This window comes from Mustela erminea, chromosome 7, assembly GCF_009829155.1.
Source record: "Mustela erminea isolate mMusErm1 chromosome 7, mMusErm1.Pri, whole genome shotgun sequence".
NCBI lineage: Eukaryota > Metazoa > Chordata > Mammalia > Carnivora > Mustelidae > Mustela > Mustela erminea.
Genome location: NC_045620.1, coordinates 83232016 through 83245366, shown reverse-complemented (window position 1 = coordinate 83245366; position 13351 = coordinate 83232016). Strand labels below are relative to the sequence as shown.

The 13351-nt window shown below is 37.8% G+C and overlaps 1 protein-coding gene across 2 annotated transcripts in view; it reads left to right on the top strand.

The window, feature by feature from the left end:
• Window positions 1-2807, top strand: part of PELI1 (pellino E3 ubiquitin protein ligase 1) — a 56592-nt gene extending 53785 nt beyond the window's left edge. The window contains exon 7 of one of the 2 annotated variants that reach the window (XM_032352266.1): window positions 246-2807. In XM_032352266.1, the coding sequence (XP_032208157.1) occupies window positions 246-812 (567 nt within the window). In that variant the 3' untranslated portion in view covers window positions 813-2807. The remainder of the gene's footprint in view (window positions 1-245) is intronic. The other variant, XM_032352265.1, reaches the window with a different exon arrangement.
• Window positions 2808-13351: the final 10544 nt, after the last annotated feature.

The following is a 13351-nucleotide window of genomic DNA, read 5'->3' as shown; positions in this document are numbered from 1 at the left end:
GAGTAGCCAGGTGTTTTAATCATAAATTGTCTTTACTATAAGGCTGAGAAGAAATATGTTCCTGTTCAATATTTTATCCTTGATTTTCAGACTTAAATTTTTCATGACTGCCAGTAGAGCTTCTTATATTTAGTAATAATCATAGGAAATCTCAGTTCTTGAGTAAGGAGCATATAAGACCAAAACTCTTATGTAAAAATTGAAAACATAGTGGTGAATGTATTTTTGATTCTTGTTTCCTCTAGGTGGAAATTGAAACCAATCAGTTACAAGATGGCTCATTAATTGACCTCTGCGGTGCAACGTTGCTGTGGCGTACTGCAGAAGGCCTTTCCCACACTCCTACAGTGAAGCATTTAGAAGCTTTAAGACAGGAAATCAATGCAGCACGACCTCAATGCCCCGTAGGGTTCAACACACTAGCATTTCCTAGTATGAAGAGGAAAGATGTTGTCGATGAAAAACAACCATGGGTGTATCTAAACTGCGGCCATGTGCATGGCTATCATAACTGGGGAAACAAAGAAGAACGTGATGGAAAAGATCGTGAATGTCCCATGTGTAGGTCTGTTGGTCCCTATGTCCCTCTGTGGCTTGGATGTGAAGCTGGATTTTATGTGGACGCCGGCCCTCCAACCCATGCATTCAGCCCATGTGGGCATGTGTGTTCAGAAAAGACAACTGCTTATTGGTCCCAGATCCCGCTTCCTCATGGTACTCATACTTTTCATGCAGCCTGCCCCTTTTGTGCACATCAGTTGGCTGGTGAACAAGGCTACATCAGACTTATTTTCCAAGGACCTCTAGACTAACAGACAGTTGTCCTCCAGGACTACATTATAAATTTATAAGCTAAGTGAGTTGGGTTTTCCAACCTGTTGTCCATGTCACAGTTTCTCTGCTCTGGTCATTTGCATTAAGATGAAGAATTTTTTTAAACATTTATAATAAAAAGTAACAATTTCTGATCAAAAAATCTGGGAAACTCAAGGAAAAGAATTTCTGAAAGTACCAGACTTCTGAATTCTGAGTTTTGGAAATATATTTTGAGGATGAAAAGACACAGTCTAATTTGTTGCCTTCCTTTTAGTGTTTTTGAATCACCCATCCTCAGTGTTGAAAAATTGTTTCATATAACTGAGGGTACTGTTGGTTCAAACTATGTTAGTTTACAGTTTGTTGCAAACATTGTAAAATACAGCAACATGTATATTAACTTTTTTCTATTTATCTTTATTATAGAAAACATCTTAGAATGTTCTTGATAGAGTAGCATGGTAACGATGGTGTCACACTCTTGGTGTGAATGGTAGTTTAGTGAGCACAGCTCAAGGATTTCTAAGCTTAGAAAGAAGGACAAGAGAGCCTCTCTCCCTACCCCCTTCTAAATATGGAATTTGGTAAATTAAAATACTTTGTAAAACCAAATTCATATTAATTATTATTGTGTAAGAGCTGTTTGTTTTTAACCACATTGAATATAATCAGGAAGGTTTTTTTCTTAATGTTTCTCTCAAGTGTAGTATATAACAAAAAATGCTAAGAAACATTTTATATGCTCCTTTGAATATGCAATTTAATCTAGATTATCTATTTTTCTCCCATGATAACGAATCTGTTTTTAGTACCAGCAACATTTGGCAAGTTTATTTTTTAGATATAAACTGTGGTTCATCTGTTCACTGTTTCTAGAAAAAAAAAAAACATTCTCATGAGAAAACGCATAAATTAACAAGGAGGAGAGTGACTTGATTTGCTTTTAGAAAAATAAATAAGTTGATTATTCTGTGTGTGATCTTATCCAGGCATTAAGAAATGTAGAGAGAGATAAAGGGTTCAATGACAGTAGTGCCCCCTTTTTTTTTTTAACCTAGCAGACCAGACTTAACTTTGTGGGCTTTGAATCCTAAGGAGAGTTGCCACTGTGTGACTCAAGGAAATGTTTGGTTGGCAGATGAGCACCAGTGACAGCCGAGTAGAGGAACATACTTGCATGGTATGTTTATTCTCTAATTCCAGTAAGTTCTTTGCTTAAAGAAGCAAGAAAACGTTTCTTCACTCCCTCCCCTCCCCTTTCTTTAATACACCACAAGAGAAGTATAGACAGTTGCACTACATCAAACCCTTTGTGACACTTGTAGAAATCAGTACACTTTTAGAGTAGACAGAATCTTTTTTTTTAATCTTTTGATTTGTTTTTCCTTTAGTTCAAAAGTTGTGTAATAATTGACTCTAGCAAATTTTCGTATGTGGTAGTATAGCTTTAATTTATCATAACTATTACTATGCTGTTCTGAATTTTCTTTTGGTTTAAAAAAAAAAAAAAAAAAAACCCTGTTGCTTAGAAGCCATGAACTATTTTACTTTAATTCAACTTGTCAAAATTTCCTTGTTTTTAAAAAATGATCATTTGGGTTCACTCAGGAAATGCATGTCAGGAAACTTGTATTATAAGTTTACTAGTTGTGATGTATCCGTAACTGCTGTTACCCCCTTTTCAAAGAAATATAATTGATTTTGAAGTTTTCTAGTCACATGCTTTGTGACTAATGCAAGGAAATCAAGCCCTGTGTTGTATTTGTTCTAGTCATTTCTATTCAGGCTATATATTGTAGCTAATTTTTATTTGCAATTAATTTATTCAAACTAAGTAAATACTTTTCAAAATAGATACTTGAATTTGTCTCTGTGAGTTCGTTTTTGCATAACTGAGAATGGGAAACCAGAAATGAAAACTTGTGGACAAATCTACCCCTGACTTCAAAAATATTCACTTGAAATAGATAAAGAATTTGCATTTAATGTAACACTTCAAATCTCTGGTTCTTTTGGGAAAGCATCTCTTACTTATTAATAAAAGAACTTTGTTTAGTGGTCGAATAATTGAAGCTTTAGTTAAGTCCTGCTATGGAGTTGGCTTTCTGCAAGAGTGTGATACTAGACTGTTGAAACAGTGCTTCACTGACTATGAAAAGCCAGGTTCATTTTCTACCAAATTCAAGTTTTGAAAACTCCAGTAATTTAAATCATTAGGTGTATTTCTGTTCAAGCATTTTGAATATTTGTTCTGTCATTTTGCTGATGCCTAATGGAACACTTTTAGTTACTTAGTTGTATTAAGGGAATATCAGTATCCTGGCCAAGGAGAAAAAGTCATATTTAGATCTCCCAAATGTACTTGAAAGAAAGATCATCTTTATGGCTTAACTCTTTTATCAAAGTGATCTTACCATCTAAATGTTCCTTAATTTATATAGGGAAGTTCCCATCATCTAAAATATTAGGGTCTTGATGTGAGATAGGCTAAATAACCCAAAGGAGGAGTCTTTTACCAGGCTGTCTTCTGGAAGCTATAATTGCTTACTTCTACCATTTTAAAAATATTCTGGAACATTTAAAATAGGATAGGAATATATAATAATGTAAATAAATATATAATTACATCTAACATAGTACTCCTGCTCTACTTTTCTCTCAGGATACCTCAAGAACCATGGGTGATGCATGATCTTCTGACACATAGACTGAGTGAGGGCACCAGTGAAAGTCCATCCATTATTCTTTAGGATTATATTTTTCATATAAATTTAAACACTTGGGCCCTCATCCTGACGGGTTATCTAACTGTTCTCTTCCACTTTAGAGACCACTAGCTAAGAGATCTATGATCCATTCTTTCATAATTTGTGTTCCGAGCATTAACCCTGTAGCAAATCAGATTACCAAAATACTGCTTAGGAAACTATATTGTTCTGTCACCCACTCCCACTTTCAGAAATAAGTATACTTTAAGACCATGCCCTCAAATTTTATCTACACATTCTTGCAACAGATATTTGAATATCTGCTACACACCAAGCCACACTGGGTGATTTAACAGGAAAAAAATACCTGCCTTCATGGGGCTTATATTTTAGTGGGGAAGATAAAAGTGAATAAGAAAAATAAAAGACACAGCATGATAGATAGTGAATAGTGCTGAAGATCAAATAAAGCAGTGTGTGTGCAATGTTAAAGAAGAGAGCAAGGGAAAGCCACACTTAGGGGAAGAGCATTTAGACAGAGGGAATAGAATTGCAAGAGTCTTGAAGTAAAAGTGTGCTTGGAATATTTCCATAATGGCAAAATGGCAGTGTAGCTATATAGTATGAGAGGGAGGAGTAATTGGTAAGGCCAAAGAGGAAAAGGGATGAAACTAGATCATGGAGTGCCTCCTGAGGCTGGTTTTTATTCTGAGAGAGTTGGGAGCTATAGGAGGAATTTGAGCAGGGTAACATGATCCGACTTCACGTTTTTTATAGATACAGATAGACTGAAGTGATCAGGGGGAGACCAGTTAGACCAATGCAGTAACCCTGGAAGGAAATGATGGTGGCATGGGACAAAGTGGTGGCGGTGGAGCCGGTTTGAAAAGTGACCAGAATCTGAATATATTTGAAGGCAGAGCTGACAATATTTGCTGGCAGATCAGACAGACATAGGGTGTAAAAGGGGAGGAGTCCAGAATGACTTGGCCTCACCAACTGGAAGAATAGAATTACCATTTAAATAAAGTGGAGATTATGAGAAGAGACGGTGTTGGGGAGGAGGGCTCGCTACTTAAGAACCAGGAACAGAGCCCTGGACATTAGACTGAGACTTCTCTGTTAGACAAGGTACTTGCCAAAGGTAAGCTGGCTCCGCTTTTTTTAAGCTGTTCTCAAAAAAAAATTTTTTTTTTAAGATTTTATTTATTTGACAGAGATCACAAGTAGGCAGAGAGGTGGGGGGGCGGGAGGGTGGAAGCAACCTCCCTGCTGAGCAGAGAGCCCCATGCGGGACTCAACACCAAGACCCCGAGATCAGGACGTGAACAGAAGGCAGAGGCTTAACCCATTGAGCCCACCCAGGCGTCCCTGCTGTCAAAGTTCTTAACCATCATGAACAAAGTTCTCCATACATGCTCTGTTAGCTTAGAAGCAAGTGTTTCTCCTGATTAATGGCAAACTTCCTGTCATTAGATAGAGTTGGGACCTCTCATGTTTGTCTCTTTGCTTTGGCTGCCCTCTGAGGAAATGCAGTTCTGTTTTCAACTATAGTAACTTCCTTTAACCAATGTGTTCTAATACAGTTTTTCTCCCTTCTTTTCATGTACATCTTTTTTCTGTTGCTCTTGCCTTTTAAAAAACAGAAACAAAAAAAAAGTCCTTTGGCTAAGAACAAAAAAAGTCCTTTGAATCTTAATATTTTGCTACTTCAAATTCTTTCTGGCAAAGTATAAGTTGTGTTTTGTTTTTAAAAATGTCAAATATTCAGATGTTTACATAAAATAAATCTTGAACCTATAAATCCAGATTTCAATATTCAGCTTCCCTTAAAGAAGTATGCCTGTATTTGATAATATTGTCAGCAGAAAACAGAGGAAATGAGATCAGAGTATCAGAGTTTCCCTAGTGACTATTGTAAAGCATCATGTCCAAACATTCTGTTAGATGATGTGGAAATACTGGTCTATTTAGGTTGACATTAGATTGTAAACTCAGCTACGTGTGTTAAAGTTCAACCACAGCATAAAATAAATTCCTCACAACTAACATATGACTATTTGTTATGTGTCAAGCACTGTTCTAAATGCACAATTTTACGTATATTATTTAAAGTTGAAAAGAGCTCTGTGACACAGGAATTCTTGTCTCCATGTCATGACAAAAACCAGGTACATTGTATTCTAGTATCTTGCCCAAGGTTCACATGGCCCATGACTACAGAAGTTGGAATTTGAACCTTGAAATTCTTGCTCCAGGGCTCCTGGGTGGCTCAGTGGGTTAAAGCCTCTGCCCTCAGCTCAGGTAATGATCTCAGGGTCCATGGATCGAGCCCTGCATCGGGCTCTCTGCTCGCATCAGGCTCTCTGCTCAGAGAGAGAAAGCCTGCTTCCCTTCCTCTCTCTCTGCCTGCCTCTCTGCCTACTTGTGATCTCTGTCTGTCAAATGAATAAATAAAATCTTTAAAAAAAGAAATTCTTGCTCCATTCCTGTGTACACAGCCACCATGTTTGTTCCTTAGCCCTTGTTTATTGAGTGGGATTTGAAGTCTATTTCTTTCACTGTTTTTAAAATGATTTATGGTAGCTAACCAAAATTATAATTAAGAAGATTAAAACATCAATAACAAAAATTTTTAAGTGAACAACAATAAAAAGAAAAAAAGGGTTTGAAATTAGAACGAAGTAAGATAGAACCAGAAGTGGCATGAGTACATGAATGGATTTAATGAAGACCTATAAACTTGTTAGATGAGAATCACAATCAGTCAAGCACAAAGGTGTTTAGTGGGTTATTCAGTAAGGGCAACACGATCAGTTACAAGATCCGGGCAGCTGCTTAGAAAGTAACAGCAAACTCACTGATGAAGAAACTCATGATCATTTCTAATCCTATAACCAGAGAAATTCACATCCGGGAAATAGTGCCATTCCTTCCTATAGGTAGATTCATGCAGGATTGTCTTTCTGTGACTGGCTTATTTCACTTAACACAATGTCCTTAAGGTATTGTCCATATTTCATATTGTAAAATTTCTTTTTTAAGGCTGAATTGCATTCCAGAGTATGTATATACCATATTTTCTTTATCTGTTCACCTGTTGGACTTTTAGGTTGTTTCCATACCTTGGCTCTTGTGAATAGTGTCATGGTGAACACAGGAGGGCTAGTATCTCCTCTGGAACCTGATTTCAATTCTCTTGGGTAATACCCAGAAACGGGATTGCTGGATCAAACGGTAGATATATTTTTAACTTCTTGAGGGTTGTGTGTGTGTATGTGTGTGTGTGTGTGTGTGTGTATGTGCCATAGTGGCTGCACCATTTTGCATTTCCACCAACAGTGTGCAAGAATTCCAATTTCTCTACAACCTTGCCAATGCTTTGTTGTCTTTTTTTTTTTTTTTTTTTAAATAGCCAACCTGTCTGGGGCACCTGGGTGGCGCAGTCAGTTAAATGTCTGCCTTCAACTCAGGTCATGATTCCAGGGTCCTGAGATCCAGCCCTGTGTTGGGCTTCCTGCCTAGCAGAGAGTCTGCTTCTCCCTCTCACCCCTACCAGCTGTGCTCTTGCTTGCTCTGTCTCTCTCAAGTGAATAAAGAAAATGTCTTAAAAAAAGACCCAACCTGATAGATATGAAATGACATCTCCCTGTGGTTTTGATTTTCATTTCCTTGATGATTAGTGACATTGAGCATTTTCATATACTTATTGGCCATTTGTATATCTTCTTAAGAGAAATAGCTATTCAAGTCCTTAGCCCATTTTTTAATCAACTTTAGTTGTTTTTTAAAAACTATTGAATCGTATGAGTTTCTTATCAGATACAGTTTGCAAATAAATTCTCCCATTCCACAGGTTGCCTTTTCAAAATTCTATTGTTTGCTGTGCTGTTCAAAAGGGTTTTAGTTTATATTGTACCACTTGTTTATTTTTGCTTTTGTTGCCTGTGCTTCTGATGTCCTATCCGCTCCTTCCCCACTTTAATGAGAGTATACACTGAAGGAATTCTTAACCCAGTTGATGAGCTATCATGGTGCCTCGCACAAGGTAGATGCTCAAAAACTATTTCTTAGTTAATTGTACGAAACTGTTAGAACTCTGAACTATTAGCTACCAAAACAGTCTCTAAGTAGGAGCATTAACAAAAACAGTCAAAAGAATGAAGGTTACAGAAGCTATTTGTTTGATAAGAAAATGGTTTTTATTGGCTAAAAAGATAAAAATGGAAAATGTGTAGACATAACAAAAGGTAACAATAGTAGGTAACTGGGCAACAAAAAGAAACCCAGGGATGATGCCAGAAGAGAAAAAAAGAATTCTCCTGGAGAAAAGACAAGGAATATCAATTACAGCCCAGAAGTATGTTATACAGACTTGAGAGCCTGTCTTTGGTAGGAAAGGCACAAAAATCAATCCAAGACTGAAAGGGAAAATTAAGATCTGTCCACCTTGGAATTTCCTAAAGTTCTACTATATCATATTACTGTGTAACTATTAATAAAAATACAGAATATGAAACTAGGACTATCCCTCCATCAAGCAAGTTACAGTTGAGAAACCAAAGCCTAGTCAGGCAAAGTGGCTCTTGACTGATAAATTTGGTACTAGAACCTCTGTTTCCTATGTCCACCTAATTCAGGGACTTAAGTCACCAAGATTCAGTTAAATTCCCAAGTTTTGTTTGTTGAAGCAGAGATAACTATGTTGCACTTTAATAGTTTCTATTTTTAAATTATGAGTGCCAGTAGAGTCAAAACATCAACTGTCCTTGTGTTATAAACAATGATTCCCAATTGTAGGGGATGATCTACTTCAGAATTCTTTGAACTAAAAGGCTGCCTAGTTTGGAAATGAAAGACAAGAGGAAGTGAGAATCAAAGCGTGCAGTAGTTTGACTAATAGCCCTTTGGCACTCTGTATGACTCATTCAGCTAACAGGAGCACTCACTCAGTGACAAGGCTCTTCTGTCCCTTTTTCTGTTTATTGTGTGGTTAGCACAATTGTTTTGCATACCACACCTCTATGGGAATGCAGCACGTTCAGATACTCCTCACTTTGAATTGGCTTGTCAAACAACCTTTGGAAAATGAGTTCTTTGAAATGGTGATGTAATGTCTCATCAAAATGTTAAAATTAGGGTGCCAAGGTGGCTCAGTGGGTTAAGCCTCTGCCTTCAGCTCAGGTCATGATCCCAGGGTCCTGGAATCAAGCCCCACAGTGGGCTCTCTGCTCTGCAGGGAGCCTGCTTCCCCCCCTCTCTCTGCCTATTTGTGATCTGTCTGTTAAATAAATAAAATCTTTAAAAAAAAAAAGTTAAAATTATTGTATTGGCAAGCAACCCCAAATCTTTTTTAATCCATGATGTAATTAACCATAGTCACCTGAATCCTAAGTGCCCATAAAGTTGTCCAAAACTTGAATCATGAGGGTGTTGGGTCCCCCCAAAATTGGGTACCCCAATAATGGGTCCGTTTTTAAAGGAGCAAGACTGATACAAAGCGAAGGTCAAGCAAAGCTCTATTTCCCGCCAAGCATCAGGAATCAGACCGACCGTCAAACAGACCGGTTGGGGGCCGATCCTACACAGAGGACAACCCCTCCTTGCTTTACAGACTAACTTTTATAGAGCAAAGGCCATGTGGTTGGGCCTGGCCACACACAGGTGGCCAATGAGATTGTAACACACACAGGAAACTCCACAGTGATGCTAGGTGACCAACTGAATTACAATTTACCCTAGTAGACATTTGAACCAGCCTATCACCTAGTTCAGAATTGGCACCTCAAAGGTGCCCAGAGGGCGGAACCCATACTCCTCGGGGTAGCCAGGAGACAGTATGCGCCACCACTGATTGAATACCTCCACCTGGCCTGACCCACCCTTGTATTTGTTACCTGGGACTGGTTTCCCGGACTAGCTTTTAAGTAAGGTCCCCTGGGGGGGTGGGGCAAAGTCAATTTAAGTTTTACAACAAAATGGCAGTTCAACCAGGGTGAGACTGCTCTGGCTGAATAGACCCTTACAAGGGAGAGATCCCTAGGTAGAGAAACAGTAGTTGACAGTTGTACCTAGCTGTACAAGGACAAAAGAAGGAATTTCCTACAAAAGGAATTCGAATACCTACAGTAGGTAAGGGCTCCCAAAGCAGAGATGGGCTCAGGTGCAGGTGAGAAGGGGTAAGGAAAGGAATTCTTAGTAACATATTAGGATCTTAGTAACGTGATAAGAGGGGTCTTAACAACATGTTAGTATCCCTAAAGTAATTACTTTCAGAGTTGAGTGTAACAGGGGTTGGGGATGGGTTGGTGGGTTTGAGAATTAATTGTGCCTCTCCCCTGAGAAGCCATAGTAATTATCCACATGTCCAGGTGTGGACATTATAAGAAGGAATCCTAACAAGAAGAGATTGACAGTTTCTTGGAGCTCTCTGTCCCTCTGACTCTGTCTCACACACACACCCACCAAACAGCTGCTTGCAATTCTGGAATAAGTATAGCCTCTCAAGATGACTTTTTGAAAGAAACAGTGTTCACTTGAGTGTGTAAATTCTAACAAGTTTGTTAGTGTAATTTCTATACTAGTCACATTGCATGAATGCAAAAGTTAATTATATTTTTGATTGATTTTATTCAAAGAACTCGACTATGGCAGGAATTCCTAAATGAGGTGTCCTATGCAAAGTTGGTATCTTGTGGCAGAGGTAACGAATATAAATAACTATGAAGTGATACCTGTGATATGATGAAGTGAAAGTCAGAGATACTACTCTTGAGACGTGGCCTTTTGCAGACAAGCACTAAGAGAACGTTTACCGCTTTGGCATGTGCTTTAGGAGTTTAAAAGGTTGAGAGTTTATAATCAACGGTTTGTTTAAAGGTGCTTTTATGGTTTCATTATTACTCCTGACTTCAAATATGACCATATTTATTTACCAAAGTGTTTTAATTCCTCTTCAAATACAAAAGGACCATTGAAAATGTCTGGGTGGAATTTCACAAACACAAGGAATTCTTCAGACAAGGCATGAGTCCACGCCTTAATCCAGTCTGGCCCCAGATATCAGTGCTTAGATGTTCTTTTATCAAAGTAGGTAACAATGAGCAGTTATTCGCTGTAAATAAACTAGAGACTGAGTGAGGGGAGTTCGAAAATATGGAGATAAGTAGTCCCCTTTTGGAGATGATCCAGTTATGCTGAAGCCAGCATTTCCTGTAATTTTGCAACATACTTTTTATGTTTAGCCCCCCGGCTCTACTGTGGTTAAGAATCTCATTAACTGCTAACCTATGGGAACAAGATAATCTGACTCTTTGGCACCGGTGCATTAGTACTCATTCTACCTCATCTTAGTCCTTTAGGACTTGGGTGCTGGTCTTTGTGTGGAATGAGACTTGTCAGAGCAGATGGTCCCAGACTAAGAAAACTTCAGTTGAAGAGCTCAGTAGCCTCTCTGAAATATAACAGAACCAGAGTCTTAAAGAAATTCTGAGATGCAACATTTGAAATCCCCTAACAGATTCCAAGGATCTGTCCATATTAGCCTGTATTGCAATTTAGCTATATGTTGATCTATCACAGCAGTTTGAGTATCTTTTTGATCTGCAAAAATATTTGGTTATGATGGGAATTTGAATAGATAGTTGATCTTAACCTTTTTATGTATTTCTGTATTATGAATTAAGCCTGCTCACCCATAAAATATACCATCAAATGAGAGAGACATGAATGAAAGAATGGGCAACACATGTAGTAGTTTAAATTTTTACTGAGAATATGACATTAATTTGATGTAGGTCATTATCATTGCTCATAATGGCTGACACTTTGAGCTACCAGTCAACTTTCTGGATTCTGAAGTACCCTTGGTCTGAATCGTAAGTTCACTTATAACCACATTTCACTAGAGAAGATTTACATGCAAACAAGTGAGAATATTTCCAGAAAACCTATTTTGTGACTTTGCTTTTTTACAGTTTCTCTTTATGTGGAAAGGTGATAGAAGTCTTTATTTATTTGGAGAACTAGGTGTAATGAAACAAAATGGAATCTTAAACAGTGACATTATCTTCCTGGCTGGCAAGCACTCTGTGACTTTTAAGGCCCTCTTTCATTTGCTTCTGTTTGCATGCTTTCTTTCCAGCTCACACAGCATTTCTGAAATGCCAGCATTGGCTTTCTGTTTTCTGGTGTTGTGTTTAAGCAAGCTCAACTTACATGGGGGCCAACAAAAGTAATGCCATGTTTTTGGAGAATTCCAGGAGTTCAGTTCTCTAAGTGAAGTTGAAGATAATGAAATGGGTTTTTTAATAACACTAAAATTTCTGATCCTTCTAAACCAATTATCTTCTCATGGAGAAAACTATTTTATGACCAACAAACATGTATCAGGGGCTAATATATACAGATCTATCTTGATTTACAATGGGGTTGCGTTCCAATAAACCCATCATAAGTTGAAAATATCTTAAGTTGAAAATGCTTTGAATACTACTGCACATCATAGCTTAGCCTCACCTACCTTAACTGTGCTCAGAACACTTACATGTGCCCACAGTTGGTGAAACAAAGCCTATTTTACAATAAAGCCCTGAATATCTCATGTAATTTACTGAACTATATTGAGAGAGAAAAATAGAATGGTTGTACGGGGACAGAATGTGTGTAAGTATATCGGTTATTACCCTCCTGATTGCAAGGCTGACTGGGATGCTGTTGCCCAGTGTCACAAGAGCTCAAATTGTCCATCGATAGTCCAGAATAAGATCCAAACTTAAAATTCACTCTACTGAATGCATATCGCTTTTAAACTATCATAAAGTCAGAAAATTGTTAAGTCAAATCATTATAAGTTAGGGACCATCTGGAATGACTGGATCAGAGCATGTAAGTAGTGCAATGCATCATGATCAATATGATTAGAAAAACAGCTCAGAGCAAAAATTTTTTTGGTGTCTTAAATCTGTAATGTGATTTAGACTTGAATGACTGTGACTGAAACTATATCTCTGATTTCATTCTGCTTCTTCAAGGCCAGGGGGCCTCTTGAAGGGAGGTCTGCGAGAGAATAAAATACTTGCAAAAGACAAAAGTTTGATCCTTCTTTTTTTTTTAAGGTTTTTTTTTTTTTAACATATAATGTATTATTTGCCCCAGGGGTACAGATCTGTGAATCGCCAGGTTTACACACTTCACAGTACTCACCATGGCACATACCCGCCCCAATGATCCTTCTTAAAACCTGAGATTGTGACAAATAAGAGGTGTCTTGCATATAGTCAGCATTCAGTTAAATATTCACTGAATATTTGAGAAGTGGACCCTTCATCCTTCATGAATGATGAAGAACTATTTTTAATTTTTTAGCAACTTGAGATCACAAGATGGAAGAGAGAGGAACTCCACTCCTGCATAGAGTAGGAAATTAATAAGGGTCTTTGCTCACAGTTAAGATAAACCTTTTCTCTCTCCTTAGTCTATGGGACTCCTGGGGAAACCTCAAAGAGGGAAGCCTGTTGACAGCTTAATTGGAAAGCAAGAGCTGATTTTAATTTAATCTTTTTCTCTGAGTGAGCATCACAATTTCCAGAGCTTTGTTGAACTTAGCAATATTAAAAAAACATTAAATAAAAATGTCTAAAGAGAGGGATTCTTTCTTTTCACTCACCAGAAGCGTTGTTTCACTGAGTATCTCTCAATTGCCTAACTAGTCAGATGAGTTTAGCCACTGAGAAGAGGACACATGTATTGAATACCAGATACCTACTTTGGGTTCACGTAGTCACTAAAAATATATTGAGCATCTACTAAGCGGGCAACACTGGGGA